This window comes from Phocoena phocoena, chromosome 17 (assembly GCF_963924675.1).
Source record: "Phocoena phocoena chromosome 17, mPhoPho1.1, whole genome shotgun sequence".
NCBI lineage: Eukaryota > Metazoa > Chordata > Mammalia > Artiodactyla > Phocoenidae > Phocoena > Phocoena phocoena.
In genome coordinates, this window is record NC_089235.1 from 70512204 (window position 1) to 70534285 (window position 22082).

Here is a 22082-nt window from a genome sequence, read left to right on the forward strand (position 1 = left end):
TCGTCAGGCTGGCTGTGATGCAAGAGGAAAGGGCGGAGTCAAGGCTGACTCTCAAGGTTGGGGTCTGCGCGGCCAGGGGGGCATCTGGCAGAGAAAACCACAGTGGAGAAACCAGAGAGGTGGGCGAGCATGCAGTCAGCGAGCCGTGTGCCCAAGTTCGACTCAGTGCCTGCGTTCCTCAAATTGCACGTCACAAGTCGCAGGTGCCATTTAGAGACCACAGAACAACTACTGCTGCTTCTGAAGACAGCAGGTTACATCTCAGACTTACTGAGGAAAGCAGCGTGCTAAAGGTCTGAAGCTGGTGCACTGGAAACCTTGTAAGTACGTTTCCCTATCTGAGAGGCTGGGACAGGTTCCTAGGTTCCTAACACCCGTAAGTATGCTAGGCACACACAGGACCCCAGGCCGGCTGTATACATACCCATCGCTTTTCTTCAGTAGGTACCCCTTCTTCTCACTGCCATACTCCTTGTTGCCCTGGAGCTGGTGCATGCTGTATCCTCCTTGCCGGCTCTGGGAATCCTAGAAAGGAGAAACCACAGATTAGACAAATGCCAGAGACAGTTCTCAAATCCTTGATTCTATTCTGCCATGGAGCCTTTGCCTGTTGGTCTGGAGCTAAGAGAACTGTGAACTTCTGAGAGCTGTCGGGTCCTCGTTCTTATTCTAGAGGCGGAAACTGGGCAGGCAAGCAACCGCCAGCGTCACAAGCAAGTTCGAGGCAGAGCTGAGGCCTGGGGTCAAGATCTCCTATTTCTAGTTCAGAAGCCAGCTCGACTTCAAACCAACAGTGCAGCGACAGACTGGTCTATGACTCAAACCAGTCTACACTGGCAGCAGAGGTGAGCACAGGAAGGGCTGGAGGAACCGAAGCGGGCCACAAGACAAGCTCATGCATCCCGAGAGATCTTCTTCCAGGTACTCCTCCTCTGCCTCACGTGTTCTGCTTAAATACCCCCAAAGAAAAGTACACCTCCTCTGTGAGGAACTAAGAATTGCTATAAAATTCTTGTTTTGTAACTTACTAGTGCTCTGCAAAAATATACCTATAACCATGCTTTTAATTTAAAAAGATGACTTTAAGGCAGGGAAAAGTGTATGGCGTGGTGACAGGGTGACAAAGGCTGACAGAACAACACGGACGCAAACAAGCTTGATTTAACATCCACTGAGGCTCCCCCTCGTTTCTAAAGACTGCATGACCAGACGCAGCCATTACACTGTGGAAATGCAAGAAATAAACTAACAATGCCGAACTGTAGGACGAGAACACGGGGCTTTAGACACAGAGGTACGACAATACATTCTCACAGAAAGCATTGACTTACTCTCCTAGACTTCGATCAGGAAGGGCAAAAGCAAGAGAAAAAAAGGCAGAACAGTTGAAAATACAGTTAATTTCATTGACAGTCTTATTATCTATAATTTAAGCACTTTTTGTAACACACAGAGAAAACATCATTGTAAAGATAATTAATATCAGATTTCTCTCTCACACACACCCTTTAGAGTCATGATAAACTTTGGGTGATGGGACAATAAAATATCTTTATCAAGTTTCATTTCAGGTCATTTGAGAACAGAAAAAAAAGCTGAATGGAAGAGCATGAGGTACACATTTCACCAGGATTGAAGGGCTGACAAACCTCAAGGTGTGTGTGTGTAAAGGGAATCAACACCTCAGTGAAACCCAGTTCATTACTCAGAAAATCTAAGAGCAACAAATTGTAAGAAGATCCTTTCTTTTCCAAGTGAAGAGAATTTAATAAAAATATCCAGTTCATAAGCTGCAACTCGATGGTGAAGAGACAGAAAGCTGAAGCAGCCATTATTTACTGACGGCTTGTGCACGGCCGGCCTTCCAGGCCAGGATGGCCTCTTTCTGGAATTCAGGATCCTCTGGACCAAATAGCATGTGCTCGGTGAATGCATATTAATGTCAATAATAGCTGCAGGAAAATCTGCAGGACAGCGCACCTCTGTACGGCTATTCTACACGTGATGAGTTCACTGTTCAAAAGCACGCCCCGAACACTCCCTAAAAACCAGGCGGGGTGAACATGCTGAGGACACTGGGACACAGCCCACCTCAGAGCTGGAAGCTCCCCCTCGGAACCCACACCGTCCTGCTCTCTCGTGTAGGTACAGCCGAGAGCTAAGCGCACGCTGTACCAGGCAAGTTGACTCAAACGAAAGAGGTTACAAACTCTATTCATTTTCTTAATCTGAGTAATTTCTTTGCCTTTAACTGGCCAGATTCCCTCCAGCTGAAACATCTCACTGGACAAGTTTAATCACCTGGGGAGAAGTGGGGCGTAGGAATCTTGAAAAATTCCCCTCCGTGTTTACTTTTAACCAGGGTCCACAGCCTTGAACTCAGAGTAATTTGGCCCACTCTGCCCTCCCTGACAGGTACTTTCTGGATGGAACTATGACCAAGGACCTGTACCACACACCAAGTAGGCAGAGATAGCCTGCCTCTACCAGTGCCTCTAGTGACAGCCCTCAATACAATAGTAGTGACACATGGGGTTTTTTCAAGGAGGCAGCAATGTGGCCATAATACTAATAAAGAACAATCAGGATAAAAAACTAGATCAGGTGGTAGAGGCCTGAGCCGTGGGACAAAGTAAGAGGCCAGGATAAATGAAATCCACAGAGCTCCTGCTTTAACCCAATGAAATCACATGAAAATCACTTATCAACCTGGAGTTAGGGATCTTTGCCATAGCTATACCTCTCCAGAACATTAAAGGCAAAATCTAAAATCTCCTTGATATCAATTCTCATTAAGTTAATTCTCTTCCTTGGAACGCTTTTCTCTGAACTAAACTTCCCTTTATCTGTCCACATAATTCCTATCTGTCTGAACGCTTTAAAAGTATGCCCTTCTCATCTTAACTGGTTTGCTAACCTTTAAAATAAAAGCCTAAATTTTGGGGTTTTTTAAAAATAATTTTTACTGGAATATAGTCAATTTACAATGTTGAAAGCCTAAGTTAAAAAAATACTTACCTTTAAAAAAAAATAAGGATTCAGATGCTGACAGCTTATGAAAACTATTCTATTCTATAAACTTACTACTAAGACATTCCTTACATATATTTACTACTAGCCTAAATTAACTTTCAATTCTGAATAACAAACAGATTGAGTAGACCTTGCTTTATATCAGACAAATGTGGTTTTAAAGGTGGATAAAGTGGCTGATGCCTAGGCTTTGACCTCAGAAGCCTATTCCACTAAACCAAGCAGGAAGAAGCAGTAATTCAGAGGTAGCATCAACAATCCTAAATTAACTAGTAATGAGTTTTATGGCCTAAGAAAGTCACACAAATGATCGTCTCTGTCCTTGGAGAAATGAGGGCTTAGCAGGGCACTCCAGATAAATGAAAAGAGGATTCTCTTTTTTTGAGAAAATAAACCTTGGAGAATTGGTAACACTTAATAAGTAAACAAAATAAAACACAACTGAAGGAATGAAATACGGTCTGAATCCTTTGAAAGCACAATAGAAATCAACGTGTACTGAGGAAAGAGAAATGCAAACGCGAAACTCACTTCAGGTAAACAATTTAAAACTCAAATAGTGAACTTAAAACCTTGGCAAAAATCCATGATGTGAGCCAAGAGATGTAAACTATAGAATGAAACTACAGTATTATTTTTTAGTTCAATTTCCCATTCTCTATTAGCAGTACAAATTACTTTACTTTCTTATTAGAAAACCTTATTAACATATAAAATGCATTATTAAGGAGTAAAACCTCAAATCTTTTAAAACTGCAAGCAATTAACACCCTCATTGACTTAATGGGTTATAAATGTTTCTGGCATCCAATTTAAAACTAAACCTCTATTTATAGAAGCTTCAAATTTCTAAGGTAAGGTATGAATGGAGTGGGCAAAAAATTCCTTCTGTTTCATCTTACTAAACATTTATTGAGTAGTTCTGGGGTGCCAGGCAATGTACTGGATACTGTGAAAGGAGAGATGAGTAAAACACAGATAGTTTGCAAACTATTATGAGCTACTGAGACTCAAATAAAAAGATGAAGTTTTTGGAATGATTTATGGATAGCACCATTAAAAATAAAATATTTTCAACCCTAAAAACAGTTTCTACTAAAAATCCAAAGATCCTACTTAGAGCTCAAATTCTTTTTTTAAAATTTACTACTTTTGTTTAATATAATTTAATTGTGCTTATATAATTTTTTTTTACATCTTTACTGGAGTATAATTGCTTTACAATGGTGTGTTAGTTTCTGCTGTACGTGGGTACACAGCCCACATACCTCCCTGCCCGCCGATGCCTACTACACACCTCCCTGCCCACAGGTCAGCAGGCGCTCAGCGTCACAGGGCTACAGACCCCTCTCGCTGTACGAAGACCCAACGTGTACCCCTCCTGGGGGGCAGGAGGGTAGAGGGCTATAATCACTCAGTCTAGAGAACCCTCAAGATTGCTTTAACATTCGTGTTGCTGGAGCAGGGCTTCCCATGTTTGAGGGGGTTTGCTTTGTTTTTGTCTTGGACTCATGAACCCCTTTTGGAAATTTTAGGGATTTACAGATAGTTTGCAATTGTGAGATAATATGATGAGGAAATGACGTACGAAAAATGCTGTATTTTGTGTGATTATGACTAAATATTGCATTTAAATACTGCACTTAAATCCATAATAAATTCGTAACATAAACAGGCAAATGTTTACCTTCTCCCATGCAACAAACGGTGCTCCCTATTTAATGTACCCTTCATACGAAGTCCATTCCCTTTAGTGTGCATGCAAAGTTCTCCACAATCCGGTCTGGGTTTTCACCTCAGAAGCGGCATCTCTCACTCCTCCACCCACCCTGCCCCAGGCTGCTGTGGCCTGCTGAATGTGCTGGGCAGCTTCTCACTCCTGAGACTCTTTGTTTCCTCTCTCTCCCGGCACACCTCCTCCCAATCTCTGTCTTACAGCATCAATACTGCTTTAGGTCCGGCCACTTGTTCACATGGCTGACTCTCTCTATTACCTACTAGACAATGAGATCCTTGACGGAAGGGACTCAAGCTTAATGCCTAGAAGAGTTGCCAGCACACAGTAAGTATTCATTAGATGTTTGACCAAACAAATGAACAGATGAGATTAATAATTAAGCATTTGTATTGCATTCATCTAACACCTACCATGCACCGTATAACTCCATTTCAGCATCCAAAGACTATCTCAACCTTAATTTTCCTAACCGTGGGGCAAAACCTCTATAGAAATCTGTATCAAATTATTTCTCTATTTCTCTGGCAAAATGAGACAGCCCCTTTTGGCTGTCTGGAAAAACAGGGATGATCTAAGAGGAACTGAGGTATGTACATCAACACCTGGGAGGGTGTTCTTCTGAAGTACACACCTTAAAGGCAGGATGGAAAACCTGGTCATGGAGTTGGGGGTGAGGGTTATCTTTTTTTATAAGGAGGGCACAGGACCCCAAAGACCGTTCCTACTGTGTTTCGTACGATAGGTACGCACTGTGTCTTATGTCTCATCTGCGCCCCCTCCCACCCCCCTGGCAGGAAGTTCTCACTATGCTTGTTCTGCAGATCAGGAAACACAAAGGCTATCACAAGCGGCCCTGCTTACACGGTTAGCCCTGCTGGAAACACACACAGATCACCTACTTCTTTCTGATCAAGTTGAAGGGAGGATTTTATTAAGTCTCGGAGTGCAGTCAGCTGTTTCTTTTCTTCATCCTGGGTCTGTTTTATCTGTGAGAGAAAAACAGTTCTTCTATCACTTATCTCTTATACATTTATGAGCAGACTTTAATTCATCCAAATGTATACTACTCATCAAACTATTCAATTATACAGTCGATTTCCTTATTAAAGTCCTTCACACGGTCTCATTTTTGATATGAGAGGCACAATTTTCTCATCTTCTTAAAGTACCAGCGAGTTTTGAAATTAGTGAATAATGCAACATGCTTCCTTATTAAATAATACATCTAGGCTAGACAATTAGCTCTGAAGGACTATTTTAAACAAAGGTTAAGAAATAACATTGAGTTATTTGCTTCTGGTATTTCAAAGGGTGGCGGTGGAAATATCAATACCGTGGTGTGACTGAATGGGACGGAAGACAATCCTAAGAATGGCCAGAATCCCAAGAGCTAACGCATGTATGAAAGTTTACATGAAGGGAAGGGATTGGTGCTGCCTTTCTTATTTATCACTTGGAACTTAACTGCAACCTGAACCACGTTAACTTTTCAAAGAAAAATCAGAAAAGTTCTATTAGAATATAAGGTATCATGTGTAACTCTAAAACCTTATTTGAACACATGTATCAACAGTTAGACTCCTAAAATATATACTTTTAATATTATTCACTGCCAAGTGGTTCACGAAGAACAAACTTGAGATTTCTCATATGCAAGTAGTTTTTTTCTCAAGAAAGTTTTCCTCTTGATTTTCCTATTCTACAAGCAAAACCTAGATAGTAGGGGAAAAAAAGGAGAGGAAATATAAAACCAACAAGCAAGCAAAAAAAAAATTCATAAACCTGCTTACTCAGAGACAGTCACTTAATTTTTTTCCTTTCAGGATAAAAATTTCCTGACCAAAGGGCACTCATATGTGATGCTACTGAACCCAGCACGGAGAGCCAATCAGAACCAATGGCTATCCATCTACTCCCTGCCCTGCTCCACCTATGTCCCAGAAACTACTCTGGAATATCTGACAAGTGATGATCTCTGAGTTAAACCAGAAAAACAAAACAAAACAAACCACAAAACAACATTTATGCTGACACATCACTTCACCTTGCCTTCTTTTTTCTTTAATGCTCTTCTAATACAGATTTCAGATTTACTGATATTTATCTATAACAGCAAGCTAAAGTGCAGGTATTTTGTAAAGAACTTACATTATATAAATCAGCAGCCAGTTTTTCAATGTACTGTTTCAATTTATCAGCTGTCTTCAAGCCATCTTGAAAGAAACTACAATGGAAAACATCAGAAATTTATCAGTAGTATGAAAAGAGAAATGAACCATAATTACCTGAAAAATCTGAAAATTTTCATGAATACGTATTTACTCTCTACCCATATATCTATACGAAACACTTATAAAACTAATTTCAGTATTTTATAAAGATGTACCAATAAACAAACTACAGGCACAATTTGACATGTGCTAGCAGGTGTCACACGGACACTGCAGATAACAGCTACATACATCTCCAACCCACTGAGTCATACACAGAACAATTCTTCCTGGTTGTGCCATATTTGAATTTGAAAGAGACAGAGAGACACGTTTGCCAGTGGAATATCTTGAAGTCTGACTGGATACTAACGAGAGAAATAAAGGCCAGAGGACAGTCAGCAAGGGTTCTTCCAGTTTCCAAAAGATCCCTGGGTCCCTACACACTTGAAACACAGGATGCTGAATCAGTGGTACGGACTACGGATTCGGAAAGTGCTCTCCCACCACACACGTTAAGAAGGGGGTGTCATCTCACCCTGAACCGGCAACAAGCACTGACATCTGCTGAGCGACCATCACCTGACGCCACATTTCATCTACACCCTCACAGCAACCCGAACGAGCGGGTAAGTACCTCAAGTCTCTCCTCCATCCCGAAGGAGGAGCTGAGGCCCAGAGCGAGGGCGGAACTTGCCCAAGCTGCTGACGCAACTAGTAAGTGTCATAAGTGGGATCAGGTCCAGGTGCCGACACCCGTGCTCTCACTACCAAGTGACGCGATTTCTTGTCTGAGCGCTTCCACTCAGGAGCCCTGTTTGTGTCTGTGTTCAGAATGTCCTCCACCCTGTTGGAAGCTTCTTTAACCTCCGTGGCAGATTATTTCTTAATGCGCGTTACCTGCGCTGCTCTCTCCCCAGGAAAGGAAGAGGTCCTTGAGGACAAGGACAGTCTCTCATCCCCACATCATAATGGGCCCAGCACAGAGCAGCAGATGCTCACTTAGAAGGTAAGAATGAAGCACGACTAAGAATTTTGAGGGCACATTTTGGGATCCTTGTATATCTTTCCAGCTTAATATGTACACTCAATGGTAACAATACATCCTTGTCAGAAGTGGCCTTCAAAGTGATTAGTGAAATTCTACAAGTTCCAAAATTTTTTAAGGTTCACATCTTTAGCAGAGAACCCTTACTGAAATAAGGGTTTCATGTAATCAAGCTACATGTAAATTCTCATCTACAAACATTCAGGTTTTTATCACTGCCTTTAGGGATGAAAGTTGAACTTCTTGGTACAAAATTGAGTAACTTCTATGTTCTGGCCCCTGAATATCTTTCTGGTTTTTATCTCCTACCATTTTCCCCTTAAAAACTCTGGCCTCCTGCCATGCTCCATTATTTCCAGTTGCTCCCCCAGCCTTCGCATATGCTGTTCCCGTTGCCTGAAATGCCCTTCCCCACTATTACGTGCCTACCAAACTCTCTCATTCTATCCTGGCTCAGCTCAGCTGCTACCTCCCCAGGCGGCTTTCCCCAGCCTTTCTAGTCAAGGGGATGGCATCTTTGAGCACTTGCTTGTGCCCAGGCCTAAGTGGCAACCCTAGAGCAGCTGACAATGTTCTGCACAAAGCAGACCATCCAAAAGCATTAACCTGAACCAGCCTCTTCTACATCCAGGAAGGAGTGTCTGCCAAGGACACAGAAGTATGGCTAAAAAGTTAACCACAGCAAAACTAATTTTAATCTCTGATACTGTACTTAATTTCTGGAGAAAGGGCTTGAAAGTAGAACACTTGATGGATGCTGTCAGGACTTCTTACAACAGGAAAAACAAGGGCATTGGGATGAGATGATGATGGCCTAGGCTGCGGCTCTGGGACTTACCCTCTATGTGACGCTGGTAAGTCACTAAACTTCTGCCTGTGTTACTGGTATTAAATGGGATGAATAATACAGATAAGACACACAAAATGACTCAGCAAGGTGCTGGGCAGTTAGGATGTGCTCAGTAAATGTTGCTTTTCTTCCCTGCAGCCACAGAGGTTTACCATGGAAGGAGTTACTTCTTTCTCAGAGGGATACAGGTTCTTCGAAGATATTTTTGTAAAGGTGTTTCATTTTCACTTTCAACATGAGGGAATTTAATCATCACGTTTAAAAAAAAAAGTGAGTTTAAACGAGAATGCTCTAGATCTGTGTTTTCCAATACAGTGTTTTCCATTAGCCACATGCAGCCAATTTAGTTAAAATTAAGTAAATTTCAAATCCAGTTCATGAAGTCTCACCAGCCACATGTCAAGTGCTCAGTAGCTAAGCGTGGCTGGTGGGTACCATGTGAGACAACAAAGAATATCAACACTTCCGTCATTTCAGAAAGTTCTACTGGACAGTGCTGCTCGACATCAAGAATAAGCAAACAGATTTGAACAGCATGCAAGGCATGTTATAAAACATACATTTGAGGGCTTCTCTGGTGGTGCAGTGGTTGAGAATCCGCCTGCCAATGCAAGGGACACGGGTTTGAGCCCTGGTCCGGGAAGATCCCACATGCCACGGAGCAACTGGGCCCGTGAGCCACGACTACTGAGCCTGTGCGTCTGGAGCCTGTGCTCCGCAACAAGAGAGGCCGCGACAGTGAGGGGCCCGCGCACCGCGATGAAGAGTGGCCCCCGCTCGCCACAACTAGAGAAAGCCCTCGCACAGAAACGAAGACCCAACACAGCCAAAAATAATAAATAAATAAATAAATAATTTAAAACATACATTTGATGGAGAAAGAGTGCACTGTTTTACTTTGAGATGGTGTTGATAAAAATGGGAAGTTCTCTACCAGCAGTGAAAGCAAACTGGAAGCGGGGGCAAATTCCTAACAATTAAAAGGCAGAAGAAAGACGCAAAAAGTCGATTTGCCTATAGTTAAATTCTTCCAAACATTACAAGAAAACTCAGTGCAATGAAGAATTATTTTAATCTATGGTATGATCCATTTTTGTAAACAAAACAAATCATATATGTAAATCCAGTAATCTTCTGAGATTATGTTTTTTTCTCCCCCCCTTTTTCATTAACTCCATTTTCTAAACATTTTCTAAAAAAAGATCATATGTTACTCAGGCAGGACAAAATTTAAAAATCGACACTTAGCCTGGGAGAACAGGCTGAGTAGAGCCCCTCTCAGATGGTTATTTTAGGGCCAACGTCTAGCGTTGTGTGGGAAGCAGGAGCGGGGCTGGGGGATTGCAGGGCAACAACACACCTGCCAGTCCTTAGCGATGCCACAAAGGCCAACAGGCTGCCAACCGCACCGTCCCTCTGGGGAGCCCCTGGCCCCCACCCATGCTTGATTCTCCCACCTACTGGCCAGCCGGGACTCAAAGCCACAACCTCCCACTGGGGGCACCCGCTTCTCTGTTCCCTTCCTCCCTCTCTTTGAGCTGGTTCTGGTTCAGTGGAAGTGCATGGGCTTAGGAGTCATAAAGCATACCGTACTTTGGCTCTAAACTTGACCGTATGTATAACCTCAGGCAGGTCATTGACCTTGTCTGACTACGGGCATGCTTATCTCCAAATGTGGACATTTTCTAGCTTCCAGGGGCATCAGATGAGCTATTACAGATAAAGTGTTCTGTTCACTGAAAAGGGAAGCACAGGTGTCAGTTCTGATGACATATGACTCAACCTGAAAGTGGACGCTTTGCCAACAAAAGGGGAAATTACCTCATGACATCCCACTTGTCCCTTGGCCAATTTCTCCGTAAATTACTGAAATAATTTGGAAAACAGGCGATGATGCAGTAATAATAATGGCAGCTGGGAGGTATTTACTGAGTATTTACTCTGTGCCGGTCACTCACCATGACGCCTACATAATTCACGGAATACTCCTTTTAAAGGTCTCATTACCGTCTAACAAAAGAAGGTAATTATTATTATTAACCTGTAAGACAGATAAGGAAAACAGTCCCAGAGAGGTCAAGTGGGTTGTCTAGGGTCATCTAGTCACTGAGTGCAGAGCTGGGATTTGAGTATAAGTCTTCTGATCTCTAGAGCAAAGGTAATTAAAAAACAAGACCGATCTGGCTCCAAATCCTGGCTCTCCCACTGAATAACTGCATAATCTCTGGAGCCCTGTGCCACAGTGTCCTTATACAGGAAATGGAGAGAATCGCATGGACCTTGGAGAGTTCTTGTGAGCACTGGAAAATGTTTTTAAAATGCCAGGCACAGAAAAGCAGCTCAATACATGCCGGCCACTGGCCAGTGAAATGGGCTTCATCGTTTCTCTCACCTTAGGGACACAGCAGGACTGGTTCACTTTTTAAAGAAGCAGCTTGAAAGAAATATGACCATATTTTAATGACATTGGGCGCCAGAATAAGATAAGCTGCCAACGGATGGGAGGAGTGACCCTCACATTTACACTGACGAGCTGGAACACACCTCCCAGCTGCAGAAAGCAAGCTCAGGAGTGTCTGACACTGTCACCCACCATCAGGCAGGACACATCCTGCTTAGAACAAACAAGAACCTTCTCCATCCTGAGAGAGTTGCTACGTACTTCACTTCCTTCTTAAGTCACTCTAAGCAATGATGGGGAAGGAAAACACTATATTCGTCCTGCTTTTAATTTAAAAGAAAGAGAGACCAGAAAGTCTCCCTGATACCCCTTTATCACATGTTCTGCTTGGCTTAGGAAGAGGTATTACTTGGCCAAAAGCTGAAAGATTCAGAGAGCATTATATTATTTTCAAAAGAAGTTAGGGGGCTTCCTTGGTGGCGCAGTGGTTAAGAATCCGCCTGCCGATGCAGGGGACACGAGTTCGAGCCCAGGTCCGGGAAGATCCCACATGCCGCAGAGCAACTAAGCCCGCATGGGCCCCAACTACTGAGCCTGCACTCTAGAGCCCTTTAGCCACAACTACTGAGCCCATGAGCCGCAACTACTGAAGTCCACGTGCTTAGAGCCAGTGCTCTGCAACAAGAGAAGCCACAGCAATGAGAAGCCCGTGCACCGCAACGAAGAGTAGCCCCTGCTCGCTGCAACTAGAGAAAGCCCGCATGCAGCAACAAAGACCCAACGTGGCCAAAAATAAATAAATTAAATTAAGAAAAAAAAGAAGTCAGGATGCCCTGGAACATCAGAGAGTATGGTTTTATAAAACAAATTAAACTATAAAGCAAAATTTTTAAAAAGTAACCTCTTAACAATTCAACCATCAACCCCTTATGAAAAACTGATTTCCAAGCTTCAGGCTTAGACTAAGTCAGGTGCTGACTTCCAGCTGTCTAGGTAACAGGAACATTTTCTCCCAGATCCATTCTGTGTATGTCCTGTGGTATTTAAGAAACTTGAACGCACAAGGGTAGTGTAAGGACTAATTAAGAATCTAAGAACCTTTGTTTTGTTCTGTTGTATTTTTTACTAAAAAAAAAAAAGACAAAATTCATGTAACATAAAATTCACCATTTTAAAGTGTACAGTTCAGTAGTTTTTAGTATATGCGCTGTGTTGTGCAACCACTATCTAATTCCAGGACATTTCCCCCAGACCAAAAAGATATACTGTGCCCGTTAGCAGTGACTCCTAATTTCGCTCTTCTTCTACCCGCCAGCAAACAACAATCCACTTTCGGTCTCAAAGGACTTGCCTCTTCTGGACATTCACTTCAATGAAATCATACCATATGTAATCAATCTTTTGCTCTGGCTCCTTTCACTTAGAAAAACTTTTTTAAAAAAACAAGTATAGCTGATTTACAATATTGTGTTACTTTCACATGTACAGCAAAGTGATTCAGTTATACATATACATATAAAATCCTTTTTCAGATTCTTTTCCATTATGGGTTATTACAAGACATTGAATATAGTTCCCTGTGTTATATGATAAATCCCTGTTGTTTAGAATAATGTTTTAAATACTAATCCACGTTGTAGCGGGTATCAATGCTTCATTCCCTTTTTTAAAAAAAATACCTTTATTGGAGTATATAATTGCTTTTCAACGTTGTGTTAGTTTCTGCTGTACAACAAAGTGAATCAGCTATATGTATACATATACCCCCATATCCCCTCCCTCTTGAGCCTCCCTCCTACCCTCCCTAACCCATCCCTCTAGGTCGTCACAAAGCATTGGGCTGATCTCCCTGTGCTATGCAGCCGCTTCCCACTAGCCATCCATTCTACATTTGGTAGTGTGTATGTGTCCATGCCACTCTCTCACTTAGTCCCAGCTTCCCCTTCCCCTGCTGTGTCCTCAAGTCTGTTCTCTACGTCTGTGTCTTTACTCCTGCACTGCCACTAGGTTCATCAGTACCTTTTTTTTAGATTTCATGTATGTGCATTAGCACACCGTTATTTATTTTTCTTTTTCTGACTTACTTCACTCTCTATGATAGACTCTAGGTCCATCCACCTCATTACAAATAACTCAGTTTCGTTCCCTTTTATGGCTCAGTAATATTCCACTGTATGTATGTGCCACATCTTCTTTATCCTTTCATCTGTCGATGGACATTTTGTTGCTTTAGTTGCTTCCTTGTCCTGGCTATTGTAAATAGAGGCGCAATGAACATTTTGGTACATGACTCTTTTTGAGTTATGGTTTTCTCAGGGTATATGCCCAGTAGTGGGATTGCTGGGTCATATGGTAGTTCTATTTTTAGTTTTTTAAGGAACCTCCGTACTGCTCACCATAGTGGCTGTATCAATTTACATTCCCACCAACAACGCAGGAGGGTTCCCTTTTCTCCACACCCTCTCGAGCATTTACTGTTTGTAGATGTTTTGATGATGGCCATTCTGACCCGTGTGAGGTGATACTTCATTGTGGTTTTGATTTGCATTTCTCTAATGATTAGTGATGTTGAGCATCTTTTCATGTGTTTGTTGGCCATCTGTATGTCTACTTCAGAGAAAAGTCTATTTAGGTCTTCCACCCATTTTTGGATTGGGTTGTTTGTTTTTTTGATATTGAGCTGCATGAGCTGCTTGTATATTATGGAGATTAAACCTTTGTCACTTGCTTCGTTTGCAAATATTTTCTCCCATTCTGAGGGTTGTCTTTTCGTCTTGTTTATGGTTTCTGCTTCATTCCCTTTTATGGCTACACAATATTTTGTTTCTCCATTCATCAGTTGATGGATATTTGGGTGTTTCCACATTTTGGCTATTGGAGATAATGGGGCTATAAGCATTCACAAACGCATTTTTATTAAACACTTGTTTTCAATTATCTTGGGTATACACCTAGGAGTGGAACTGCTAGGACACATAACTCTACATTTAAACTTTTTGAGGAACTGACAGATTGTTTTCCAAAGTAGTTGCCCCCCATTTACATTTCTATAACAATGTACTGAGGGTTCCAATTTCTCCACTTTTCCATCAAGACTTATTTTCTGTTATGTTACTGTTTTGTTTTTTCATGATAACAGCTTCATTATATTGTTGGCTGTTTTTTCTTTTCTTCTCTTGGAACAGCTACCTGGGTATTCCAGTAACCCTGCAACCCCCTCCTGGTGTCTCAGCTAAGAGTGCCTGTCTCAGTTCTGCCTGGAAACACAGCACATACTGGCTGCCGCTGCTGAGATCCCCTCGGGTACAGCTGACTCTCCTGGCGGCTCAGTGAGGCTGTCCTCCTACATCTGACATGGACGTCCACCTCTGGAACGTGCTGCCCTGTAGCCCATCTCAGGAGTAAGCACTCCCTGACTCACTCCATCGTGCCACTGGCCTCACCACTCCACCACTGCTGTTTTTAATTACGGTCCCCCTAGTGGGTGTGATGCGGCATTACACCTTGCTTTTGATTTGCACTTCCCTAACGACTAATGATGCGGAGCATTTAATCATGAGCTTTCTGGCCATTTGTATATCTTTTTGGGAGAACTGGCTATTTGAACTCTTTGCCCGTTTTTAAATTGAGTTGTTTATCTCTTTGTTGTTGAGCTGTAAGGGTTCTTTATATATCCTGGACACTACACCCTTATCAGATAAATGATTTACAAATATTTTCTCCCCTTCTGTGGTTGTCCTCTCACTTGCTTACCAGTGTCCTTTCACTCACAGAAGCTTTTACCTTCGAAGTCCATTTTCTTTTTTTCCTCGGTTTCTTCTATTTTGTCTGTTTTGACACATATTTATTGAGCATCTTTTAAGTGAATGACTGTGACCTTGGGCAGGTTACTGATCTTTTCTGAGCTACAGTTTCCTGGTTGCTCTTATAAACGCTAGCTGTTATTATCTGCAAGATGAAGGATGGTAAAGTAATGTTTGTAAGTGCTCTCGAGTCTGCAGACCATAATGATACTCACCAAGTGGTAAAAGGAGTGGGTGAGCAGTAGAATAATGTGTTTGTTTTGAAAGCAGCATGTTACTGACAATGTTCATGTCTGAAAGTGAGGAGTAACTGGTGGGGTGAGCTGAAATGGGTGACAAAAGCTCTTCTTTCCTGCGCCCTCTTATTTTTCTGCTGTAGCAGCTGTATCCCCGCTGAGGTACTATGAGTACACGAGAGATTACTGGAGCAAATTCATTCTTGAGCTCCACCTGACTACTATGTATTGAAAATCATTTTGGGAACTGGAATAAGTTCTCAGAATATGAAATTTCTCTTTTTAAATCTAAGTAGAGGATGCTTTACAGGTCCACTACACATCTATAAAGAGTTTGGAGAGACTGACTGAAGTAGGAAAGAATAAGAGTAGTCCTCAGAAGAAAGGTACACTGGTTTCTCGCTGTGATGGCATCCTTGCGGCTCAACCTGGGGCAGCTGGGGTTGAATTACATTATAACCCAGTTCTACTACTGGATGTCTTTGAATCTCTCTCCCTGCAAGAAGTTCTCAGCGTGTAGGGTTTCCTTCTGCTGATCTTTCTCTGCCCTAGGGTAGATGCTTCTACCAGATTCCAGTGCCCAAATGCCAGCCATCCTCCAAGTCCAATTCCAAGTGCCACAACCTCCTTTAAGGAGCCCTCTGTAGTCTCCGTCGCCAGAAGTCTCTCCTTCTCTTGATGCCCTGTGTTATCAGTCACTTTCCAGCCCCATTATGATTATTGATGGACCTGACTTACTTCCTATACCAGACAGTTAACTCCCATAGGCAGAAGCCTTGTTTCATCTCTGAACCCCAGAACCTAGAAAAGTACCTGGCCTCTGTTAAGAGAGTAATAAATATTTGTGGAAAGGGAAAAAGCCAAGAATCAAGGGAGGATGCTCTTCTTTTCACCTTTACCAACAAAGGTTAATATGTCTCTAGTTTACAAAACATCTTTTTTGGAAAACTCATGTTTGTGTAGGTTAAATCCTCCTCAGAGATTTTGAAATCAAAAGAGATTTCTAAAATCAGACTTGCTGCTCTAGTGTTGTAGTAATTGAGAAGACAAAGAGATTCACTTATTTCTGTAAAAGTTTCAAAATATTCTAGGAAAACTGAAACTGATGAAAGATGAAAAATTCCACCCTAAACTAAAATCAGGGACCACCACCACACGTTTCAAAGTGTCACAAGCACCTGCTATACTATGAAGGCAAAGGTTAGTCCAGGTCGTCAGTATGAGGCTTCCACAAGCAAAATTACAAATGTGAAAATATTTCTACTTCACTAATTACTTTTATACATATCTGAAAGTTTTATACAAGGCGGAATTTACTTTGAAAAGAGGAAAAAAGTAAAATCAAAGTTATGTAAATAACAAGTTGATCATTAAAAGTTTGATCTTCCTGAAGAGAAACAATCCTGTATAATAAAATATGTGAATGAATGATTTTTAGTGCCACTTAGAACCATCCCAGCAGCAAACAGGCACAGTGCAGCAGGCACTGGGTGAGGCAGTCCCTATGCATTATCTCACTTAATTCTCACATCTTTGCAAAACCCAAGGAGGGTCTACTATGAACCTTAACCCCACCTGACAGATGAGGATACTGAGGTTTAGAGATGCACCTGACAAAGGTCACATGGTTACCCGGCCGCAGAGCCAGGATTTGAACTCGTCTATCTGCCTGACTCAAGCCTGGTGCTTTTCCCATCACATTAATGCTAGCCCCCTTGAATGTTGCCATTCACCATGAAGATCCTCCTAGATACAACATTATCGAAAAGAATTAAGAGAGCTGACCAAAGGAAATGATAAATTTTAACTTTTTGGAGAGTGAGCATTTTACCTAGTGCTAATGACCTTTACAGTATTCTACTTATAAATAACTATGAGAGCTGTCAGGACCACTTTGGAAAGTCCTTGCACTCTGTTCTCTGTAACTTCCACTGACTCAATACAGACTTGAATGGTAACCGGCATATTTTCAGACAAAAATTCTACAATAAAACCAATGAAAGCTAATCCAGTAAGTGAGCAAGAAGTAAACTAAGCAAATGTGGTGACACAGAATGTCAAGCATAGTAAAAAGGTAGCCCTGCAACATAAGCAAAAACGGTGCCGGTGTAGAACAATGGATGTCTCTCAAAACACACCAGCAACTACACAGGAATCCAAGTATAAATACCAAGTATTGCTAATGTCCAAAGTATTTAACTTCACTTAACTTGGATGACGAAAAAAACAATCCCAAGTAGGAATATGTGGTACAAATGACCCAGTAATAGGTAAAATGCCAAGTAAGCAGGGGAGGGAGTTCCTAGAAAGGCCTCTTCAGTGACAAAATGACAGTCCAGCGCATTTGTGACAACAGCTCCACAGGCTGTCAAGGCCGAAGTTAGCATTTGTAAGACAGTATTTAGAGGAGCTGAACAGTTACATTAATTTGAGTTAATGATTTCTAGAAAATGCTGAAGATGGAAGACAAAACCATTTCTTATCGTTTGGCTGTGGAAGGTCATTACACAGCTATATACAGGGACCAAATGAAGACCAGAAAGGAAAGAATTAAGAAAACGAACAAGTGAAGGGGACCTCACTTGGGCTAATAATCATGACTGCAACAGTCCACTTACTTGCACTGTGCGTGGTAATACTTTATCAGATTCTGCAGCAGATCCACACCCTTTTTGGTCTTGATTTCGTTAACTTTAATGAGATACTGCGGAAATAAAACAGAGTTGTGCGTTGATCAGATTACCAGTCGTTAATCAGTGTGAGTTACTGAGGCTCAGCTGCCGCCAGACAGTGTGAGCTCAACTTAGGGAATGCTAATTTGACACAGTCACAAGTGTACCAAGCAAACGGATCAGCGTGTTAGCATTTTATAGATGCTTAAGATTAGTTTACTAGACAAGCAGAAAGCAAGCACAGCAAAACATTCTGGAATAATTGATTATCTCCCCCCAGTGTGCAGTGGATCTCAAACTCATAGTTCACGTGGTCAAAACCTGAAAGATGGATTGAAAGACAGATGGCATTCTCTTTAAGGGATATGCTTGTAAGATACTAAAACTTCCAGACCACGGAGGTGAATTGGAAAGTACTTTTGCTACTAAAAAGTGAAAGAAAAAAAAAAAGCATTATTAGTTTATGCACTAAACACTACTGGCTCTGATTTTCACAACTGGCCAAGATTTTCTGTTGATATTGTTTGTTTGTTTTTTTTTTTTTTTTGGTACGCGGGCCTCTCACTGTTGTGGCCTCTCCCGTTGCGGAGCACAGGCTCCGGACACGCAGGCTCAGCGGCCATGGCTCACGGGCCCAGCCGCTCCGCGGCATGTGGGATCTTCCTGGACCGGGGCACGAACCCGTGTCCCCTGCATCGGCAGGCGGACTCTCAACCATTGTGCCACCAGGGAAGCCCTGATATTGTTTGTTTCTTGTTAACTTGTTTTACTGCATGGAAGTGTTCACAAACAGACAAGTTCAAGGAGCCAAAGGGTAATAATGCGGGGGGGGTGGAAATAAAGAAAAAAAAAATTAGGGAAGAAAAACTTGAAACTGAGGAAATTCTAGACCCTTTAATATCTTCTGAAAACTGCAAAAGGAATTCCATTACTCAGCATCAGAATGGGTTGGTCTCTAGGTCAGGGAATGCCAATGGGAACCCCGTTTGAGAACCACTGCTCTAAGTCTAAGGCAACATGCTTTATGTTGCATTTATTTTTTTCATTAGCTCAGACTTTAATCACTACTTCAAGTTTTCATTCAAACTTGGACACATGGTTAAAAAAAAAGCAACATGCTGTACATCTGTACCAGTAAAACTTAATATTCACCAGTGTTACCCCTCACCAAAATTGTTTTTCCACACTCACTCACAAGCAATAGTAAAGTTCTCACCAAAGAATCCTGTTTTGGCTTAAAGAGCCCCATAGGACCCAGGCTCAAAATATGAGACAACAGTGAAACGGCGGATCCCAAAAGGCTTGGAGAAAAGTGGAGATTAGAGTCCTTGAGAAACAGTCCCCTCCTCTAATCATCAAACACAGCCTGCATTTAAGCATAAAGACTGCTGACTAGCAGGAAGGATGACAGTTAATTAAATTCTAGGCAAAGGGCTGAAAAGTCTGCTCTTACTTCGCACATTTGGAGCTGAAAGAGGCGCCTCTCCTTCTCCATTTCTTCTGCGATCTCAGCTCCGGTGATCTCCGTGCGGATCATCCCGTGCTGTTTGGCATGCTCCCTTTTCTCCTTCTCAATTTTTGTACTGTAATGAAAGCAGGTGCCATCATTAAAAACAAAAACACCACACTCATGTCCTTCCTTTAATGGGAGCCACTTGATTATTTCTTAATTACCAGAGTTAGGAGGCAGGAACTCTTAAATGGATAGCATCGATCAAAAGTGAAAATCTAAGTTCAAAGAGAATCAACACATTGCATGGATCTTCACCAAGGAGACTTCCTACATTTTAACTCTGATCTCCCACATGAATGGATTCATATAAATTCTCTTATATTTTGGTTGGCATCAAGTAATTTTGACAGTTTACTTTTTCTAGAGTAAGGCACCTTACGATGAAAAAGAATCAGAAGGTTGGAGGCCTGAGGCATATCTTGATTATCAAAAGATTGAGATTTAAGAGTTAATTCAAGACAAAGTAGATAATGGGTCTTTGTAGACATGCATGTAAATTAGTCAAAAGCAATTTCCAATATTTCTCTAAACTTAGGCTGTTTTCATACCGCAGTAACGTTTTAATCATTCAACCACCTGGCACTGGATTGTACAAAATAAGGATTTAGAAGAAATCCTAATCTATAATTTGGAATGCTATGAAAATGTTCTTCAGCTGGGAAGCAACCAGGGAAATAAGAGGGAGGGACCACATTAAACCTACGGTACCCGAGGCTAATGCTTGGCTATGACATTTGATACTTTGGTATTAACACCAGGGGTCACAGCCCTTTTTCTGAAAATCCATTTAATTAGAAAGCAGACTTATAATTTCAGAAAGAGCCTATAATTTCTAGTTGTGAAAGCAAAGACTGATTTAGCCTTCAAGTCTTCTTTTAAATTGTGGGGTAGGATATCAAACCCCAAAGAAAGCCAATATCCTTGTCTACATACAAACACAGTGGAAAATCAAGCCATCGACCCAATGGAAAACCTACAGACCTGGCTGGGATTCACTACAATACCCTCGTGCCATACCTAAGCAACTCTTTTCATCACACCACCTTGGAGGTTAAATGGGTGTGAAGGCAGGGATTTTACCAGAAGGAGAATAAACCTCAGCTCTCTCTCCACTGGTGTGGGTGGGAAGAAAGCAGGAAGCTACATACTCTTGAGAAGAAACATGACGGGAGGATAACTTAGTCCTGAATTTGTTTTTCTTTGGCTTGTGTTTTCACTCTGCTGTTATTGCTGCCTACGGAAATGCTTTTATTCTCTCATGTTTGTACTTATCCAAGTTTATAGCTAAGACTTTTATTAAATGCTTATAAATACATTTCTCCTCCCACCCCACTCCACAGCCTGGTTACAAATGCCTCAGAGCAATAATCACAAAGGGATGTGGTAGGACCGGTACTGCATAAGGATGAGTCAGGCCCACGACAAGACCTCACGTGAGGCCTCCCTGTCATCCCGCATGATAACCCCAGCACGCAGGCCTCTGACTGCCGTCACGCCACACGGCTCCGGCTCTGGGGTTACACAGACCGGAGGGGACACCAGCCCGACATTTATTAGCCTTAGGACCTTCTGCAGGCCCTTGAGCCTTTCTAAGCTTCAGTTTCCTAAGCCATAAACAGATAGTGCAAGGTGCACACAGAGAGGGTTGCTGTGAGGAGGTCATGCATGTAAAGCACTTTGCACAGGCCCTGGTGGGCAGACAGATGTCACACACACTGGGTATTATTCGTACTGCCCAGTTGCCGTGCTATCCTGAAATGTGTAAATGGTCTCCAGTTATGTGCTAACTATAACGAAAGAAAAGTTGCAACAGTCACAGACCTACAACTTGACAGTTCGTATCAGCCACGGATGCCCAAATACCCGACAGTGAAAGTACATCTCACTCCAGACACAACTAGCACGGGAGGTGTCAGCACTTCTAATCAGGTCAGAACACCCAGCCTCTCAGCCCTTACGAGGATGGACTCAACAGTGTTTTGTCTAAAAGCTATTAGTTCAGGGCTCTGTCCTTCTTGTAGTTATTCTTTTTCTTAGAATACTCACAACAAATAAACCAAGCAACCAACCAAAAAAAAAAAAAAAACACTTACAACTTTGTCTCATAATCTTTCCAAGCTTTGTCAAATGGCTTCTTGAGATCCTTAAAAAAGAGAAAATAAAACTGAGATTGAAAGTACTTTTGCTTAAAGGTGTATAATCTTCCAGTAACATCTTAGCAGAAACGCTCTCCTTTATAGGACACTCGAAACTTCACACAGGACACTTTCAGGCACGTCACACAACTTATTACACCCGAGAAGCTAAGAGAGTGGGACGGTGTGCGTTCCCGGTCACGACGATGAGGCAGGACCCAGTGGTTCTGAGAGGTGGGTCCACGGGTCCTCCAGGGGGGAGCCCAGACTCAGCGAAGACACCCCCCGCCGCCCCGGTCTTCCTGAGTGTCTCATCTTGTCTCTCGGGCAATAGCGCCACGTGAAGCGGTGTGTTTTTTTCTAATGATCATTTTCCAATGGCATTTTTTATGCTGAAAACGTTCAGAGTGCCTTTCAGACATGAGTACCACTGGGATCTTAGA

General features: G+C 42.1%; 1 protein-coding gene and 1 pseudogene across 2 annotated transcripts in view; both read right to left on the reverse strand.

The window, feature by feature from the left end:
* ASAP1 (ArfGAP with SH3 domain, ankyrin repeat and PH domain 1) overlaps positions 1-22082 on the reverse strand; it is a 273724-nt gene that overhangs the window by 70415 nt on the left and 181227 nt on the right. For both annotated transcript variants that reach the window (XM_065895628.1, XM_065895629.1), the window contains 6 exons: positions 21598-21647; positions 19445-19574; positions 17938-18023; positions 6920-6995; positions 5671-5757; positions 425-525 (listed from right to left, as the gene is read on the reverse strand). In XM_065895628.1, the coding sequence (XP_065751700.1) occupies positions 425-525; positions 5671-5757; positions 6920-6995; positions 17938-18023; positions 19445-19574; positions 21598-21647 (530 nt within the window). The remainder of the gene's footprint in view (positions 1-424; positions 526-5670; positions 5758-6919; positions 6996-17937; positions 18024-19444; positions 19575-21597; positions 21648-22082) is intronic.
* Positions 14466-14706, reverse strand: LOC136137319 (SNRPN upstream reading frame protein-like; annotated as a pseudogene).